The 19,129-nt window shown below is 38.9% G+C and overlaps 1 protein-coding gene across 2 annotated transcripts in view; it reads left to right on the top strand.

The window, feature by feature from the left end:
• Nucleotides 1-15,960, top strand: part of adamts16 (ADAM metallopeptidase with thrombospondin type 1 motif, 16) — a 50,678-nt gene extending 34,718 nt beyond the window's left edge. The window contains exons 17-24 of one of the 2 annotated variants that reach the window (XM_080895555.1): nucleotides 55-196; nucleotides 1,294-1,420; nucleotides 12,296-12,500; nucleotides 13,455-13,649; nucleotides 13,750-13,806; nucleotides 14,016-14,222; nucleotides 14,336-14,483; nucleotides 14,566-15,960. In XM_080895555.1, the coding sequence (XP_080751681.1) occupies nucleotides 55-196; nucleotides 1,294-1,420; nucleotides 12,296-12,500; nucleotides 13,455-13,649; nucleotides 13,750-13,806; nucleotides 14,016-14,222; nucleotides 14,336-14,483; nucleotides 14,566-14,681 (1,197 nt within the window). In that variant the 3' untranslated portion in view covers nucleotides 14,682-15,960. Of the gene's footprint in view, nucleotides 1-54; nucleotides 197-1,293; nucleotides 1,421-12,295; nucleotides 12,501-13,454; nucleotides 13,650-13,749; nucleotides 13,807-13,945; nucleotides 14,223-14,335; nucleotides 14,484-14,565 lie in introns of those variants that run through there. The other variant, XM_080895556.1, reaches the window with a different exon arrangement.
• Nucleotides 15,961-19,129: the final 3,169 nt, after the last annotated feature.

A 19,129-nucleotide genomic window follows, 5' to 3' on the forward strand; every position in this document is an offset into this window, starting at 1 on the left:
CTTCTCCTTTTTCTTTGTGACTTACTTGCCTGTTTATTACCTTTTTTCCTTTAGGTGCTGTTGCAGGGCTGGAATCCTGGTGTGCATTGGGAATATACTCTAAAGAAAGCTGATGAGAAACTGATGAAGAACCGCATCAAGCACAATTATACATGGGCTATCATACGCTCCCAGTGCTCAGCCACTTGTGCTGGAGGTACGAGCAAACATTTAAAAAATGCAATGTCTTTGTTTTTAATTTTTATTTTTTTGGATTTATGTTTGTTTTTTCATAGATGCAACTTTTTAAGAAGCAATTTAAAATCTGTTGCACTGATGAAAAAGCACGCATCACCGCTAATCTTGATCTAAAACCGTAAATGAGGAGGACAATTTGTAGATCAGTAGACTAAGCCTAAAGCTTAGTTCTTGCCTCTCTGACCTTTAATCAGTCTTTTAGCTCCAGGTTAAATGGAGACGAGCGTGTTCCCATCATTACTGAGGGGACATTAGAGGCTCTTGGTTCAAACTGGTGGGACCTCTCCTTATTCAGCTGGAGACTTGCTATTACAAACACACACACACATTGCAAGCACACACATGCCTGCCTGCGACCAGTGGCCTTTGTCCCCTGGGCAGGTAATTTGTGGCCAGAGGTTGAGGAACAAGGGTGCATTGTGTAGGCATGGCTATATTTGTGCATGTGCGCTTGCTTAGCGTCATCACTGTGAACAAAGCTCTTAGTGTAGAATTCCTATTGATTGACCCTTGAGGTTAAAGTTGTCCACCCCGGTCTGCTGCAGTACCCCCTAGCCACCTCCACCTCAATGAATACTGATTGCAGGTTGTGATGAGTTGAGAGTCTTTTGCTTTATTAAAGAGTATGACTGACTAAGTGACCTATATTAGCTCAGATGTACTGACTGACTCTGCCTAAGTTAAAATAATAATCAAAGTAGTCTTAAAACCTGATTTAAGGTTTACTTAGATTAATCAACACAATATGCAATTGTGCAAGAAGTCACTGATGCTAAAGCCACTTCAGTCAAACATGAATATTAGTTTAAGTTTATTAAAGATGAAAGGACAATCTGGTGATAAACTAGTAAAGTTAATTGAATCAAATTAAGTTTTTTGCACACATGTGAGACAAAAACATTTATTTGAATAACATATGTAGAAGTGGTGAACGTGTGGTTCCATCTCCCATCATGCAGTTTTGTTGATTTTATAGTAGTTAAATAGCAGATTGACGCAAAATGACAACTGTATTCTTTAAACATTTCTATGTTTACTGATCTATACCCTATGCAGGCCAAATGAACACCAAGTCAGCATGCTACAAAGACTTGAAAGTGCAGGTGAATGTGTCGTACTGCAATCCCAGATCAAGACCAGCTACTGGATTGATGCCCTGCAACACCCAACCGTGTCCTCCCAGGTCAGACCCTCAGCATTTTCATGTGTATTTGTTATGTTTGCTGATCATCCCCACTAGTCATCATGTATTATAAATTGTGTTAATTAATTTGAGTAGGTTTTCTAACATGTATAGTTTTTTTTTTCTCGTTTGGCTAACTGCATATCTGTTGGTCTACCGGTCCAACGTTGATTGATTGATTGATTGATTGATTGAATCTTTATTTTGAACATGTTGAAAAAGTATAAAAAAAATAGAATTAAAAGAGACAACTGAACAAAGCAAACAAAAGGAAAACGAGCAACCACAACTCCAAATAACGTCCATGTTCAAAAAGGAGCAGGAAGAAGCATAAGCTTATTTAATCCCACCCCTTTTCCACTATCTAGTATCAATAGACTACAGAAATACCTCCTTGCAATTACATTATATGTTATGTGTAAAAAAAATTTTTTTTAATATATACACATATATGTTTCTATCTATCCATACATACGTGTATACACACATACGCACATATACACATTTTCAATAACCCCATTAACACCTCAAGGATACACAACCTACAATTATATATATATATATATATATATATATATATATATATACCCATACCAACAAACCCGTGCATGCGCACACACATGAAAATATTAGACAAGAACACCCTATCAAATCTCTACCTTTTCCCTGTACCCTGTAAAAACCATATCCTTAAACCGCTTTTTAAACTGTGCCATGCTCGGTTTTCATCTAAAATAAAAAATCTGTGTTACGACTGGATGGGGCGGTTAAATGGTCCATTGGTCGTCACTGTCATGTCACAGCAAGAAGGGTGTGGTTGTACTGGTGTGACTGGGGCATAAATTTTAAGTTAACTGGCAAAATATTCTAAATTGGACATAAGTGTGAGTGTGATTGACCGTTTTTTTTTTCTCTGTTTTAGCTCATATCTCGTAGAAATCAGCTTGGTTCATCTCCTTTCTGATTTCATGTTCACCCATATATCACAGGTAGCCATGCAACTCTGTACAGACAGTCACTGCATCCAGGAAATAAATCCCAGTGACTTCTGATTGTCATTAAATGGGTTACAGACATTCATGTTTAAATGCAGTCGCTTTCTTATTTTCCTAACTTTCCATCTGGCACCACCATTAGATTGAGACAAAACTATGGTCATATGCAGACTTCTGTTGTTAAGATGACTTTATGTAGTTACAACATCACAACTCATGCAAGTCAAACGAAATAATTTGTGACTTTTAAAAAAAATTGTGAATGACCTCATCAATATATCGGCGCTCTGGTTTTAGATGGCTCTCAGTCTGGACATTATTAAAAATGGTATTTGAATTGTGCAGACCTTTCCTCATATTTTCCAGATACATATTTTGGATGGAAAACAGCACAATGTTTGGCCCTTCAAGACTTCAGGCTTTGTCAATTATTCAGTTGTTCAGTTGACATATCCTGGAAGGGCCAGCGTCTACTTCTGGCTACGGGACAAAATGTGTTCAGTTGTAAATGGTGAACATTTTCTACATGCGTGCAATTCATGTTTGCACCTTAGGTAGCTAGAGGATCAGCTTTAGGGCCTCCAGCCAAGTATACTCACATCTAGTTATTGAAGGTAAAAACATGGCAGCGAATAGTATTCTGTCCACTTTGTTCTGGTGTTCTTACTCTCTCCCATCCTGCTATCTTCCTAGCTTCTCTCCTTTTCACCTTCTCTCTCCTTCACTCTTTCTCACTGCCACGTGTTGCTGGTCTGCAACACCTACACATCTGTTCTGCAATTTCTGTCAGAAGAGCTGTTTATTACTTGAGTAATTTCTTCCAAAGTTCCCACACTATCTCCTCATAGTAAAGCCAATGAAGAGTGTCAGGCAGGACTGACTATATGTTTTACCCTTTTCCAACCCGTTAAAGCACCTGCTTTGTGATGATGACATTATCCTCACTTCAAAATGAAAAATAACTTACATTTTGGCCAGAACATGCGTGTGAGACACAGGGAAGAAGGAGAAGTTCCACTGGATATTCTGTTCATGTCTTTATCCAGTTCAAACCCCACCAACTGTCAGGAATGGTTAGCTTCTGTGTTTGTTTAATGCAGCAGGCCAAGAACTTGTAAACCTATTCACATGGATCATCACTTTGGGACCTAAGCTCTTTGGCCATATCAGGATCCACCTAGAACTTTTTTTCTTTTAGATGTCCAGCGCATTGGGGTATGCAAAATGCACTGCCAGTTTCTTTGGTGGGACATGCTGGTTCACTTCCAAACTCTGCTGATCAGAGCATATTTTTCCCACAAGGCTATACCAGGATGCTGGCCCAAGACTAATTGGGAAGTAGGAAATGTTATCATAAGCTGAGATGCACTTCCAGATTGCTGTGGTTAAGCAGGCTTTCCCAGTTGTTGTAAAATGTCAGCGGGGTCACCTTGAGTGGCACAAACATATTGAGGGAAAGTGGGAGTGAGACCCACTCCTGATTTTGTGGTTTTAGGGTGTAGTTCTGTAGGATCTTGGCTACGTTTAGGTGGTTTGGTCACTGTCTGTATCCCTGATGCTAAGAGCCAACAAAGAGGAACAAAGATCAGTCAACATGGCCTGATGCTGTGGACATCATCGGAAGTGGTTCACCCGTTGACAGGCAAGATATATATGAACACACACAGGGGAAATGTCCCTCCCTTGTCTGCACTGCTCTGGTCAGTGTCATGTTGTGTAAAGTCCTGGCCAGAAGATGTGTGAGTGTAAGGCATTCTTAGGACAGCAGTGGTTTCAAATAACAGGAGAATTTGCGATTGCGTTGATGGTTTAAAATGGTTTCGAATATATAGATATGTTTTTTAAGACTGGATATTTACATACAGGGTGGGGCAAAGCATTTAAATATCACTAAATATCACCAAATGTCACTAAAACTGCAGGGACCAACTGATTATATTATTTCCAGTGCTCATTGTGAAAAGCATTGTCAGACTTTAATGAGGTCTGCAAAAAATAAATAAATAAGATAGTAAAAACTTTATTTTCGATTAAAAGCAGACAGGCTTTCCGTGCCTAAATGTTGTTTCTATTAAGGCAGAATGCTGAACTTTGTTACACTGTATCATGCAAACTGAAAACTGGCACTCAAACCTTTTGTGAATGAAAAGATCATTTTAGCTAGCAGAGATAAAAGCATGTCTGTCTTAAAATCAATACCGAAAGAATTTACCTAGAGGCTTTGTTAGGCTTTTGCTGAGGCATCCATTTCTCTGTGCCCCTATTGTGAGCATTTCCATGAACACTCTTAGCTCTTGAAATATCAGCCAAGTTCTTGCAAACGAAGGGGACGCTGCTGACAAGCTGTGCATTGATTCATGAGCAGAGAGGGATTTAGCTGGGACACTGACCTCATCTTGGTCAGGGTTGCATGTGCACGTGCAGCAAAATTCTCTTGTTGTATGTGCAATTGTGACTTTGTCCGCCACATTTATAAAAATGTCATGCAGTAGCCAAACCAAACCATCAAAAAAAACCTTACGAGAACTCTCCATAAAGTTCTTGAACTAGAAGAACTAGAAGGTCAGTTGGGCACAATAAGGCCTTGTTGCAGTCATGCTTGCTTTCTGTAATAATATTTAGTATTTCTATGAAATGTAATATAATGTGACAGGAGCCTCAAAGTTAATACATTTCATAGAAAGTTTTAAAAGCAAAGTCAACAAAATTGTCGTGGTGCTGCCGCTAATGCATTGCCTGCAATGTGTTTCTCAAGGGGCGGTGTGTCTGCGCTTGTGTGCCTAAAATGTGATGCAACATATACAGCAACATCTTGCATGCAATCATGCTGCATGATGCTGTTGTTGTTTTTGCCAAAAGCAGAATGAGTGGCCATCAGCTGCTGCCTGGCTTGCTTGCACAGAAGACATGGCAGGGCAGCAGAAGGTGGTGACTTCAGTTACTTCTGAAGCTCTTTTCCACCCACACTTTCTCACCCTCTCATTAAGACAAATTTCAGTGTCCCTACTCCAACCCCACCTCAAAATCAGAGCCGCCAGCAGTCTTAAACTGCAGCAGTCTGTTAGCTCATATTCTTTCTACTAGCCCCATCTCCCGTCTTCTCAGTGCTTTTCACTGGAACCCGTCTTGCTTGTGAAGTCATCACTCTCATTCTGCATTTTCACGGGCGTTTACCAAGTATGCTTAAAAAATTATCAAGGCAGAAGAAAATGTGGATACAGTATTAAACAGCGCATCGATATTATGTAATCCACTCTGAAATCATGGAATCCCAATTATGTTAGCGTTTATCTCGTGTTTTATAGTAACCAGCAGCTGTTCAAAAGGGGATTTTTCCTCTGCATAGCTCTGTCATTGCCTGAATATTTTCCTCTCGCTCAGCTTGTATTTGTCTCCATTTTGGAACAGGTAACCTGGGAAAATGCTACAAGATGACCACAAAACTGTCTCGTATTCACTCGCATAAAGCAGTGATGGCGCTGACAATATGTATAAGTCTTCAGAAAAGGAACACATGTCCCCCCAGAGCTTTGTTATTTCAGCCTTTTTTAGTATCTTTGTGGTTTATTGTATCATCATGTGTAGTAATGTGCTGTATTTTATTTAGTCATTTTTACTTTGTTTTCACTATTCAAGGGAAAAAATGGTGCTATGATGACAGCACACCGCTGCCAGCTGTGCAGACGATTCCCAGCCAGGATAAAAAATGTCTTTACTCATAGACACGCGGGGCGTTTTAAATAAAGGTTTACCAAAATTTAAGATAGGAGGGCCACCTCTGTACTCCACCTGGAGTTTTCTGTCATTACTGTTACCGAGTATTTTTTTAATGCCTGACAAATGTGTTTTTGTTATTTAATTATGTGCATTTTAAGCTCAGCATGGTAAGAAAAACAGTCTCAACGAGGTCAAGCTTGGTTAGTCTTTAAAGCATTTAACCACATCTTACGGCCTCCATTAAAGAGGGAGAGCCACATTTTCGTGGGGATGGTTTATTTGTTGTTGTGTGAAAGCAGTCAAAATCTTAAAACTGTGACATGCTTGACAATTTAAATGCAACACAGATGGCGGTACCAAAACTGTCTTTATGCTTTTGCGCTGTTTATAAATGATTCACTTCATATGCATTGAACAGGCCTAGCTGACAACAGACACGATGACCTCTCAGTTAGGTGGAACCAATAACATTTTTAATGCTGCATTGAATTGCATTACATAGTAGGTTGAAGCCATTATTAATGTTCCTCAGCTCCAGCTCATGTCTGCTCGGAAAGAAAGGTCTGTGAAGTGCATTCATGGCTTTACTGTTCGTGGAGGGTTTGAATCCACGTGGGACCATAGTAATGTCTAAAGCCACTTTCCTATGCTACACGGCTTTGACTCTTTGATCTTGTCACCTCATTGCTGTCTGCCAGAGCCTTCAACATCCTTCATCTCTTAGATTTGTCATTGTTTAGCACCGACACTAGTATCTGAAAGCCATGTGCCACCAATCATTTCTTTTGATTATTCTTCCAAGGAGCCAAACATTGTTGTAATTTTTTAAAGTAGTCTTGAGCCATAGTTCTCCCTGCTTTTTGTTGGTCTTTCACATTTTTTTAGCTGCTTTTTCACTTATTTTTCTTGCAGGCCTCAAGCCACTTAACACTGACCTGTGAACGACTCAAGCATAAAAAAGGCCCCTAACTCAAAGGATAAAGTGGTGTTGTATCTACACATAACAGACAACATAGCAAAGAACAATTTTAAATTGTATCTTTAGATACTTGGTTAGTAGCAGCCTGTCACAAAAACACATAATCATTTAGTTGATTCTATTAGAAAATGTCAAAGATAACACAGATTGACAGGAATAAGGTAGTTCTTGCACCAACAAGGCGATTCCCAAAGAGCAATCAGCCAACAACTGGCATATCTCAGCATGGTGAGCAGTGTGTCCTCATAAAATCTGAGGAAACTGGACAAGTAGAGGACAAAAGAAGGAAGTATCAGGTCTAAAAAGCATCTACACCAGATGAACAGCATCTCAAAGTTATGTCTTTAAGAAACGGGGGGGAAAAATCCATCAAAGAAAAGAGCAATGCATCTTGCGCTTCAGATGATCCATTGCTGTTTACTGAAGCCTCATAAGAAATGGTCTCAGTGGAGGGATGGCTGTCAAGAAGCCATTTTTAGGGAAGGGAAACAGGGAGAAAAGGCTGAGATATGCCAAATTACACAAGAACTGGACTGAAAATCAGTGGCAACATGTCTTGCAGAGTATTAATCCAAACTTTGAAATTTGGATGTGAAAATGATAGGTATCAGCATGCGGTACCATCTGGAAAGCGTCTCGTTGGCAACAGCTTCATTTTTCAGCATAAGAATGATCACACATTGTCAAAAATGATACCCGCACAGAAACACACAAAGGAACACTATCAGTCATGGAAACGACTCCTTTTTGTGAAGTAGCTTAAACATAAGACCTTGCAAGTTGTTCTGGGTCACCTTTCCAAATGCATCCCGCTGTGTCTGCGAGCTCATTGTATATCAGAATGCAGACACACAACACTACAGCAAGCTTTCAAACAGTACTTTAAGCAGTTTTTTTTAAAGGAAAAAGGAAACAAAAAGTACTTCAACATTAATTTGTTAGGTTTATATTTAGTACACACAACTGAAACCAATAACAAACGTGCTAAAAAGAAACATGCCTCTTTTTCAATACAAAAATTTCAATCAAAGTGGACGTGTTGGTTTGATAAATATACAATCAATTTACAACCCAAAGCACAACATATGTGGAATCCACTGTGAAATGGCAACAATCTATGTAAAACTTTGGGGACTGTAGAAATTGATGAATATATGGAATATTTGCTATAACAATGTTATGCCAAGCTTGACTAATTCATTTATTTCTAGTTTATATTGATACAATAATCACTGAGTGGTCTAAATTACGTTCCCCAATGATTTCCTGTATTCCCTTTGCACAGAAATAACACAACTGAAATGGAAGTATTTCTGATAACTGTATAGACATGATGGAAATCCAGGTAGGGTATTATGTTTCTATACCATACTTAAAGTGGAAAATCTAATTATATTTCTCTTGGTAAATAGGTCATAATGGCATCACGAAACTAGATGTTTCTGGAAAGAGGGGGAAATAAATCCCTTTTGAGACCTCTCTTCCACTTCTAATGCATCCACATACAAAGACTGCTTTAAGACGCTGTCTGCAGTGTCCATCACTTATGTTTCTTCAGGCTTGGCCATAACCGTAAATCTAATAGGTTGGATACGTTAATATGGATACCTTTTTTCCCTTTCTCCATCACCTTTCCCATCCTATCCGAGCAATCGCCCACACATACACACCAAAAAAAAAAAAATAACCCCACACTGGTACAACCAAGCAGTCAGCCAAGGATAGCTGTCATTCAGTCAAAGTTGTGCTCAGGCCACAGCACTTCCAATCTCTCAACGGGGATTTGTGAGACTGTGACTGCATGACAACCACTCTCCACGCTGTCTGTCTGCTCCTCTGTCTCTCTGCCGTCTGTATCTTTTAAAAGTCGTTTATAAATATGTTCAGATTCACATTTGCCCTCTCTCTCTCGCACTTCTTTACTCACTCGTGGTAGATGTGCATGCTCCTCTGACATAATCTATTTCTCCTTTGCTTGCTTTGTACTGTTTAGCCACTAATGGACCTGCCTGTGTACACTGAGCTGAGGAAGCAGTGATAATAAAGGCTGTAAAGTAATCTCACAACAGTTTACACCCGTCTCTTAGGATTATCTCGTTCATTATCTAAAGCTGGAGCTTCTGGTCTGCATGTGTATGCGTGTTTATATGTGTGTGCATGGGAACCATGTGTTGGTAAGACACATACAGCAACATCTGACAGATTTTCACTGTTCTGAGCAAAACCCAACATTTCTTGATGTATAAACGACTTCAGATAACAATAAGGACTCTAAAAATGAGAGCTCTCTTGTGGCTGCAAAATATTTTCAACTTAATAAGATTAGATAGGCTTTACAGTATTTTTCCTGTTGGTTACGGTGTAACCTGCTCTGCATTCCTGTGCATTTACATCCTCCATAGACCTTCTTATGCCATTGCCGTCCATACAATGCTCAGATTTCCTGTTAAACATCCATAACATGTATAGGATATAGTTGCCTGATTAATGTGTTGTACTATATCAAAGTTCTGTTTCATGCTTTATTCAAGCTAAACTAGTTTCAGTTATACTTTTGTCAAATATCCAGTCTAGTATTAAGCATTTTTGTTAAAAATTGTAAATGTGCGTGTGCTTCTTTTATTCAAGTTATCAAAGTGCATGAGTCTTTTACAGTTTGTGGGCCCTCCCCATGCATGAACTGAATCTGAAGCAGAACACATGCTGGACCGACCGAAACACACACAACTTGGATGCAAGTGTAGACCAGCAGGCTGTGGTCACCAGTCTATCTCTACATGTCATCCTATTCTAAGGCCGTGCAGTTATTTAATTTTGCTGTGTCTGCAACCAGTGATTTGGACCGAACAAGCATTACATCATGGAAAAAGGTTTCCGATGCCCACTCACATTTAGAGCATGATATCACTCTGTCTCACACTGCTGGTGTACACTGAAAAAAAAACCCCACACAGTGATATATACATGTAAAAGTCCAAGCAGACACGCACAGTGGCAAAGCTATAAACACTGGTCAGAGGTTATTTAATGCACTAGTGTGTATTTAGACAGCGTCATTTAGACCTCAAAGGCTATCTGACACACCACAGGACACCTGAGCTCTTGTGCTTCTGTCCAGGGAGCATGATGCTTACTCATCCTTCAACCACAGTTACTCATACCAGCCGAGGCAAAGATCACAAGGTGTTCTATAACTTGATCCAGCATTAAACAGTATATTATTTCGATGGCCGTTCCTGTGAAGTGATTGTGTTGATATTTACATGGTAAAAGTAAGTACCCTGGAGTATGAAATAAAGTTTTAATTTGCACTTTATCATATATATACATTCAAATATTTTGCCAACTGTATGCCAGATGGCTATATTTTACTTTCCTGTGCAGGAAGGGATATCTAAGAAGGGGTAAGAGAGCCAAGATAATATGTCATAATAAGTGATTTTATGTCATCATAACTTTTCTTAAATGTTAAATGAGTGACATCAGCTACTATACTACAAATTAGCATGCTGTGACATAGGAATCTTGTGCATATTAGGAATTGAAGTATTTATGGAAATATATTTATAAAAAATACAATATTCTGAATTTTGTACCTTGTGAAACTAAAAATAAAAATGAAACAAACCCCAAAAAAGTCCCTGCTCTTGAAGGGTGTGTTGCACTTAGGCTTCGGTTGGCGTTCCGCTTGCATTTATTTATGTGTTTAATGACGCCATCAAAGTTCAGCTCACATTTCTTTGCCAAAGGTTAATAAATATTATGTCAACATGTTAAATGTATTACATATATGTGTTGATTACTTGGTCGGTTTTTTAAAATAAACAAGCGAATTGAAACTTTCATCTCTACATGCCGCTTTCGCTCCCCCTGAACCACCATTTGCTATTACCGCAGTGTGTATCTTCCTCATGACATGTCAAAACACCAGATAGATTTTCTACTTCTGCCTTTATTTACATTTGATAGTGCACATATGATGCCCTTTGGAGCTTTTCTCACTGACCTTCTGCAGCATTCCAAGCAAGTGATGCACCAAATTACTGCAAATAAAGTTTAGACTGTTAATATACACAGCTCAGTGTGCTGACAGCAATGTTTTGGGTTGTTTGGGGTAAATCGTAGGAGGCTGGGTGGGTATACTGGGGTGAAGTTAGAGAAAGGATAACAGAGTGTGTGTTGAGCGATTGAGCTGCCTGTGCCCTTAGTTTGGGGTCATTTGGAAGCGATGCAACAAAACTTTAAGAAAGTGCGAAGGCTTGAGGATTAGGCAACTTAACACATTTTACTGAGGCGCAGTCTTGGAAGAAAAATGCACTAAAATAGTATAAACTGAACTGTGTTATGTACAAAAGAAATAGGTGGTGATGTTTAGTTTTAGTCATGATTCAGCTTAGCCAGGCGAGGGGGGTTAAAATATTGCAGAGGTTTAACTTACAGCTTAAAGCCCCCGGCCGTTCTGGTTGTACATGATATTTAGAATATTGACAAATAAGCCATATTAACCATAATGACGTGCACAATATAAAATTTATATCAGATTTAGTTTAAATTTAGTTTAGATTTATTTTGAAACATTGCATGTCTGCAATGTCTTAGATTCGACAATCTTCTGCAGACGCTATTATATGAATGGATGATCTTTATTGTCATTATACATAGCACAGTGAAATTCTGTGTGGCTTTCTCTTAAGCTAAAAATTATTTTAAAAATAAAATAATAAAAAAAAATGGTAAGTTATTAAAGATAAAAATACACTTAGCACTGACAGAGCAGGAAAACAGCAGCATTATACACAATTTAGCCAGTTTCAGTATCGTTAGCTAATTAAAATGTCCTCCCTGCCATATGTATGTGTTTGTGTTGAAACGCGTGAATATTTCTGTGCCGTGTTTACACTCTAGTGTGGACTATGGTGGAAATTAGGGTGGTGGAAATCACCACTCAAGGGTAAATCTGTTCCTGTTCCTGAGCCTGTTCTTGTGTTTTTTTGCCCAACTGCTTTTTTGCTGACAAACACACAGATTGTATACTGGTAACATAGATGGATTCCATAATACACCAGTGATTATCACAATAACAATACCACAATAACAATAATTATCATTAATTCCTGTACACTTGTCTAACTGATCGAGAAACTGTGCGTATTGACTCTATGGGTTTGCGTTGTGTTGTCCCAGCTGGTCTGTAGGAGAGTGGGGGGTGTGCAGCCGAAGCTGTGGAGGAGGGGAGCAGACTCGGCAGGTCCAGTGTGTCCAGAGAACCAGCCAGACTGACGTGGACACCCTGGCTGACTCTCGTTGTGCCCAGCCGTCCCCGGTCAGGAAGCAGACCTGCAACACACACAGCTGTCCACCGGTTTGGACAACTGGGTCGTGGTCGCAGGTGAGAGTGTGAAACTTTAATGCTGTTTGTTTACGCTGCTGGCACGTTGCTGCTGAAGAACACAGCTTGAAAAACCCCTTTGAAGTCATACGCTCGCCCAGTAAGCCCTAAAGAGCTCTGCACATTGTGTTGTGAAGTTCGCCCTGGCTTTAATGGCTTCACCACATTTTATGACAGTGATCTCAGTGGCTTTAAACTATGAATGTGCCCGCTGAGACCTCCAGTGTTTTGTTCTCTGTCCAAATCCTATACATTCTGTGTGGTGACTTGTCTCAGTGTAACATTTTAACTGCCGTTTTACACCAAATATCGTCAATGACATGGCACAAGTGGTGTCCAGTTCGCTCTCCCCCTGGTAGCTTGTGGCACAGTGTAGTGCGTCACAGCCCCGTGTTTATTGGCTGTAGTGAATCACTTCAAGATTTAGATTGTCCCATTAGCTGTTTCTAGAATAAAAAAAGGATATTGAGGGAATTGCTGGAGTACCTCAAAGGAATTATTAAGGCAGTAAAGCACAGTAATCCATTGTGTGGTGACTATGCTGTATAGCAGCTTTTCTGAAATGCTATTTGTGCATAGCTGGCCTGTTAAGATGTTTAGCATGTGACATTTCCAGCCAGGTAATAGCTAAATTAAATATGTCAAACTCTCAATTAATTTTGATAAATTTGTTCCTTCTGCTTGAAAGAAGGTGGGAAAAAAATGGAAAGAAATTCTCAAAAAACCAGTTTAGTCTACATTTTTATGTCTTTGTTAATGGATGATAAAAATGTGTGTAACACATAACAAGGCTTTGACAATGCTGGAATATAACATGACAGTTTGGACCTAACTATGATAACAAAGATTGTTAATACTGTAGCATTTAAACCAACTGATCAGCCATTAATTAAGAGAAAGCTTTGCTCCAATACCTAAATGCAATCAGATATCATGTTTGTTTTTATTTGGCAGTGTTCGCGTAAGTGTGGCAATGGTTTGAAGAAGAGGACTGTGCTGTGTGTGAGCTCTAACCCGGGTGCCCAGGCACACACGCTGCCCAACAGCAAGTGCGCAGGCCTGCCAAAACCTGCTGGTCAGGATTCCTGCTTCATCAGACGCTGCCAGAAACAACGCAAGGTCCAGTGGTTTGTCTCCACATGGCAAGAGGTATGAAATTAAAATGAATAAAACAGCACTTATGCAGTATTTAAATGTATTTTTAGCTAATGTGAATAAGCTCTCTGTCTCTGCTCTGTTCCACATCCAGTGTTCAGTAACATGTGGTCGTGGCTATCAGGCACGCTTCATCAAGTGTGCAGAGAAGGTGTGTATTGTGTGTGTGTTTGATCAGACACAGCAAAAGGTCATTTTTCAGTGTCATAATGATTCGCTGCATTTAAATTCTCTTTAAATTCCAATTTGTTAATATTATTTTAATTATTTGCTTTTGTGTTTCTAAATAGATTTTTTGGAGGTTCTTTATTATATAATGGCATCTATAGCTTTAGTGAATTTCTCTATTTCATAATAAAGGACACTGCAGGAAAATACAGAGAGCTTGCTCCCAAGAAGTGCCACCATGTTCCCAAACCCATAGTAGAGCTTCAGAAGCCCTGCATCCTGGCTGAATGCCCTGTCCGCACAACACAATCAGTGCACTACCAATGGAAGACGCATCATCGGAGCTATCCAGCCCACCCTCCACCTCGGCCAGAATGGCGCTCGTCTCCTTGGTCTCAGGTATCAGCAGAATTTCCACTTTGGTAATATAAACAAGAGGAGGGAGCGAATGTGTCGCACAAAGGAGATTCACAGTATCTATAATCCGTTCCTTGTTGCTTCGCTCTCCGCAGTGCACGGTGACATGTGGAGGAGGAGTGCAGGCCAGGGCGGTCCAGTGTCTGGCGGAAGAGAAACCTTCCACCGGCTGTGCCGTCCATCTCAAACCTGCAGTGTCCCAGGCCTGCAATACCAACTTCTGTCCACAACCTGAGAAGAAAGGTACCAGTGCTCTTATTCTCTCAAAAGATCTCCCAAAAAAGAAAAAGAATTTCACTTTTTTTTTTCTCTTCTTTTTACACAGAACTTGCATGTAAGGATTACTTCAGCTGGTGTTACCTGGTGCCCCAACATGGAGTCTGCAACCACAAGTTCTATGGCAAGCAGTGCTGCCAGTCATGTTCAAATTCAAACCTATAATCCTAGGACGTGACTCAGTCCGCTGTACAGGCAGATAGGTAGTTAGTCAAAAGACTGCAAAACATGGTTGTGGTTTTAAGCATGTGGCGAGCACTGAAATACAAAGCCTTATCTTTGGAAGTGCTCTTCATTTTCTCTCTGCGATGCCGGACATCTGGATACAAGAACTTGATGTTGACAGCATTACACAGGAATGTGATCGGGAAAAAACAAATAAAGACAAGAATTATGTGGAGGAACTAACAAAATAGTAATCGTGATTAAAGCAAATAGGATGGACATGTCTAAAAGAAACTGAAAAATCCCAGCTTTGTTTATATACTGTAGCTGAAAAGATCTGTACTCAGGACACTCAGCATCTCTCAGTCAACCAAAGGTCAACGATGGCAAACCAACAAAGAAAGACGTCTTCAAGCGCTGCCACGCAACATGTGATATGCCCTGGTCTGCGCTGCAGACCCTGATGAATTGACAATCTGTGGTTTCTTAATGAAAAGGGACGTTTCAAAGAGACGATAAAGGTATAAATAAATTTTGCCTTGAGCTTAATTTTTTTTAATTAAAAAAAAGAGAACAAAAATGACATGCTAATCAATGTGTATTTCTTTAATAGCTGGGCAGTTGCCATGGAAGTTGTCATGTAAAAGTAAAAAAAGAACAGAGCACAAATCAACTGCATCATCAGATGCATATGTTTTCTGTGACAGGATAAGTCTGCGCGATGTGGCTTTCCTTCCAAGTGGTGCTACAACTTTGTCACATTGAATTCATGAAATCAGTGTGAAATGTTCAAGCTTCAGGAAATAACAAATGAATTGTGTGACCCGTGTACAGTATTATTTGTTTTATTTATTGGCTTTGCAATGCAGTGTTTCTGGAAAACTGTATGATTAAGCATTATAAATGTGTCCTTGTATTACTCTACCCTAAGCCCATTACCTTAATATGTGTTATTAATTTTCATTACATGCTGTCAAACTGCACCTTTTTATGCAAAACCTTTATTTTATTTTTTAAAAGAAAGCAGCTGAGTTCTTTTTTTTTTTTCTCTCTCTCTTCCCCCCCCTTCTCACCATCTCTTCTCCCCTTTGGTTTTCTTTCTTTCTCTCCCCCTCTTTCTCTCATTCATTCCCCCTGTCCTATTTATTAAAAAAAAAAAAAAAAAAAAAAAAAAAATGACAAAGGATGAACTGAAGCTCTGCCATCACGTAATGTCGCATACTGCTGTTTCTGATGTCATTTAAAAAAAAAAAAAAAAAAAAAAAAAAAAAAAAAGAAAGCAGCTGTCAAGTGAAATCACTAACAAGCCATATCAGTGTGTTGTTTAATGTGTCCTACATTATTATACATGACATTAGCATGCATTTATATGGCACAAAAATGCGTTACATATCAATTACATTTTAAAAGCACTGATGGATGATAGGTAATACTATTACAATATGATTTTTTTAACCGTGGTAATGAAATAAGATAAACAAAATGTGTAACTACAGGAACATGAGCCCCGATTTCATCATTTTTAGCTTTAAGTTGGACAGAGTATCTTTCAGGGGGGGGATAAACTTGAAACTCTAAAAGGACTCCTGGAGAAAAGCAGAAAAACAAATATTCAGGATGGAAACTTGATCGCTTGACTCATACAACTTTGGCTACAGTCTTCAACTGGGCATGGCGCTGTCATCATGCCTTTACAGAGGATTAGGATTGCACCAAATCACTGACATCACTGTCACCATTGTTCCACTCTGCCATAGCGGGGGCTAGTACGTCTTTTGCATTTCTCTGGCTTCAAAATACAGATTTATAACTTTTACTTGTAACAGCTGTAATGTATGTACATTTAAACATCTTAACTCCAGTCTTTGCTTCTATTTATTATTTTCCTTCCAACATAAGTAAGATTACATGGTAGTTCACTGCTTTACCTACCTACTCAACTTTGATGGAATGTCTTTTCAGTACAGTTAGTTCAGTTCAATGCACTAAGCTACTAAATTACTTTTTGGACAAAGCAATTGTATTGCTTTTGCTTTACTCCACAAAATGACCTGAAACACATTGTCACTTAATTATCAGTCAGAAATAAAAACTTTAGGCTACAGACCCGCACAATGACTCAAATTCCTATCCTAATTTTTATCCATATCCCGATGTCATCTTTGTTTTAGTTTTTATTTATGAACACAAAGCCGGCAACACAAAGCAAAGATGAAACCTGGCCCAAAGTATGGTGGCCCTGAGAAGTCAAACACACTGTGACTCAAGAAAACATCAGCAAATATAAAAATGCTGTAAGAGCTCGCAATACCCAATGGAAGTTGAATAAAACAAGTAAGAAAAACAAAACAAAAAAACTCAAATAATACAAAACACAACTCAAGTGTTTTTTGGAGATAATAATTTGACGGAACAGCTGTGGAAGAGATAGAAACCACAAAGGTTTGCACTGAGACGCTTAAAAGAAGAGATGGTTTCATCTGTGTTGTGAGTGAGGAAAAACATGCAGGTAATGTGTGTTTTAGTTGCATTTTTCATATAACAATGTGGATACATGTTTGCTATAAGCTGTTCGGTTTCGTATCTGGTCCGTCACATTATTGTCTCCCCCCAAAAACACTTCTGCAGTTTTTTTGTGAAGGTTTTGGACAGCATATTTTTCTATTTGCTGGTGTTTTCTAAATTTACGGTGCATTTGATCTCCTTCTAAAGAGACTTTAAAGCGAACGCCAGGGTGATATGTACGTGTAGAAATGGAGGTTTCAGTGCTACAAGTCTAAGTGCCTTTTTTTCTGCTGAAAATCTGCCCCTGGCTGCTGGGCTGGAAGGCTTAGCCTTGACATGTTTCTGGTTTCTTGCCTAGCTATGTGTTAGCATACTGTCTGTGCAGATGCTTTTGCACAATATTAATAAAAATCATTTTCACAAGCACACAAAGTGAAATCAGCTGATTGCAGGACTGTGTGTAACTTTTACTGAAAATGTAACGCCATTACAGTAACACATTAATTTGCACCCAAAACGTTTTTAATGTTTGGTTTCATATTTTCTTTAAATACATTTTTTTAAATAATTTTTAATATTACTTTGTTCTACTCAATTGATCCGATCTGACTTATGTTTGGTCAGACTCTCCCATAATGAAGTAGATCTTGAAACAGAGCCAAGGGGAGGTCCTTCCCCAAGCTACCGGTATATAGGAGATATAGCTGGATATATAGCTATATAGGATGGCCTAATCCGGCTTAAGTTACATTGTCAATAGCACAAATATGGCTCCGCTCCAGAGTGTTATGTGTATTCATCCTGTTTCACATGCACTGTTTGAAAATGTAGCTATTACCATAATAGCAGTGAGTCTTCATTTGTAGCTTTACTATCTATGTCTGTCCCTTTAAATATAGTTGGTGGACTCAATATTGTAATCTGAAGTTTTGCTAACACAATTTGAAGCAGATAAGAGCTAGCCTTGTATTTCATATCCCATATGTAACTAGTATGTCTAATATGCTGTTATGTTCCTTCAGTGTGTACAGCTGACATCATATTATATCATTAAAGTTGTATGGTTGAAACTGTGGCGGTAACCCTAGGAAGTTGATTGTGTTCATCTGGACGTTGGGTTTTCGGTGGTTGCTGATCCAAGTGACGTCTTCAGTCTCAGAGGTAATTGTGTAGAGGTATCTTTTTTCCTTAGTCATAATGCAACTCTTCATGTAATTTACCTGTGCTGACCAATGACTGTAGAAAACAGGTGTGACGTTCATAACACAAGGAACAACTCACTGAACTAATACGAACTAAAATAGTTCATATTATGTTCTGTTATTTTAGGCACATAAGTGCCCCATTATAATAGGCCTGATGGCATTATTGTATGAACCTAGATCCCATATATCATTTTTGTTTGTTTGTTTATTTATATTTCTAGGTAACAAGTATAATTTGTAGTTAGGCAATGGTGTGAAGTTTAAAAAACAGATTTGATTTTATTACTAAACATGCTGAAGTGAGAGGTCTGACCTGCTCAGCATGCTTCATGCTTTTGAACCAATGTCTAAACCACTTATGTGACAGACTAACACATCAGAACCTCTGGCTGTGCAGCTGGTGAAGACCAACTATAATTTCTAAATCAAAATGTAGTGATTCCTTGTTCTTCTGAGGTCACTCTTGCAGTTATGTGCAGGTCTTCCTTGAGCCTTTATTACAGCATTATTTTGATACAAAATAGATTTATTGAGCTGTTCATTGGTAGCCCAAAAAGTTGATTCTATTCAAGTACAGTTTTGTTGTTGTTGTTGTTGTTGTTGTTTTACGTGCTTTGAATGTGTACTTGTGTCTGTGTAGTCATAGCTGAGGCCACTTCAGCTGCTAGTACTTGTATCTTCACTTACTACATTAAAGAAAGTGAATGGAAAAATATCCTGTACCTTTTTAATACCTCC

This window comes from Rhamphochromis sp. 'chilingali' (assembly GCF_963969265.1).
Source record: "Rhamphochromis sp. 'chilingali' genome assembly, chromosome: 11".
Taxonomy (NCBI): domain Eukaryota; kingdom Metazoa; phylum Chordata; class Actinopteri; order Cichliformes; family Cichlidae; genus Rhamphochromis; species Rhamphochromis sp. 'chilingali'.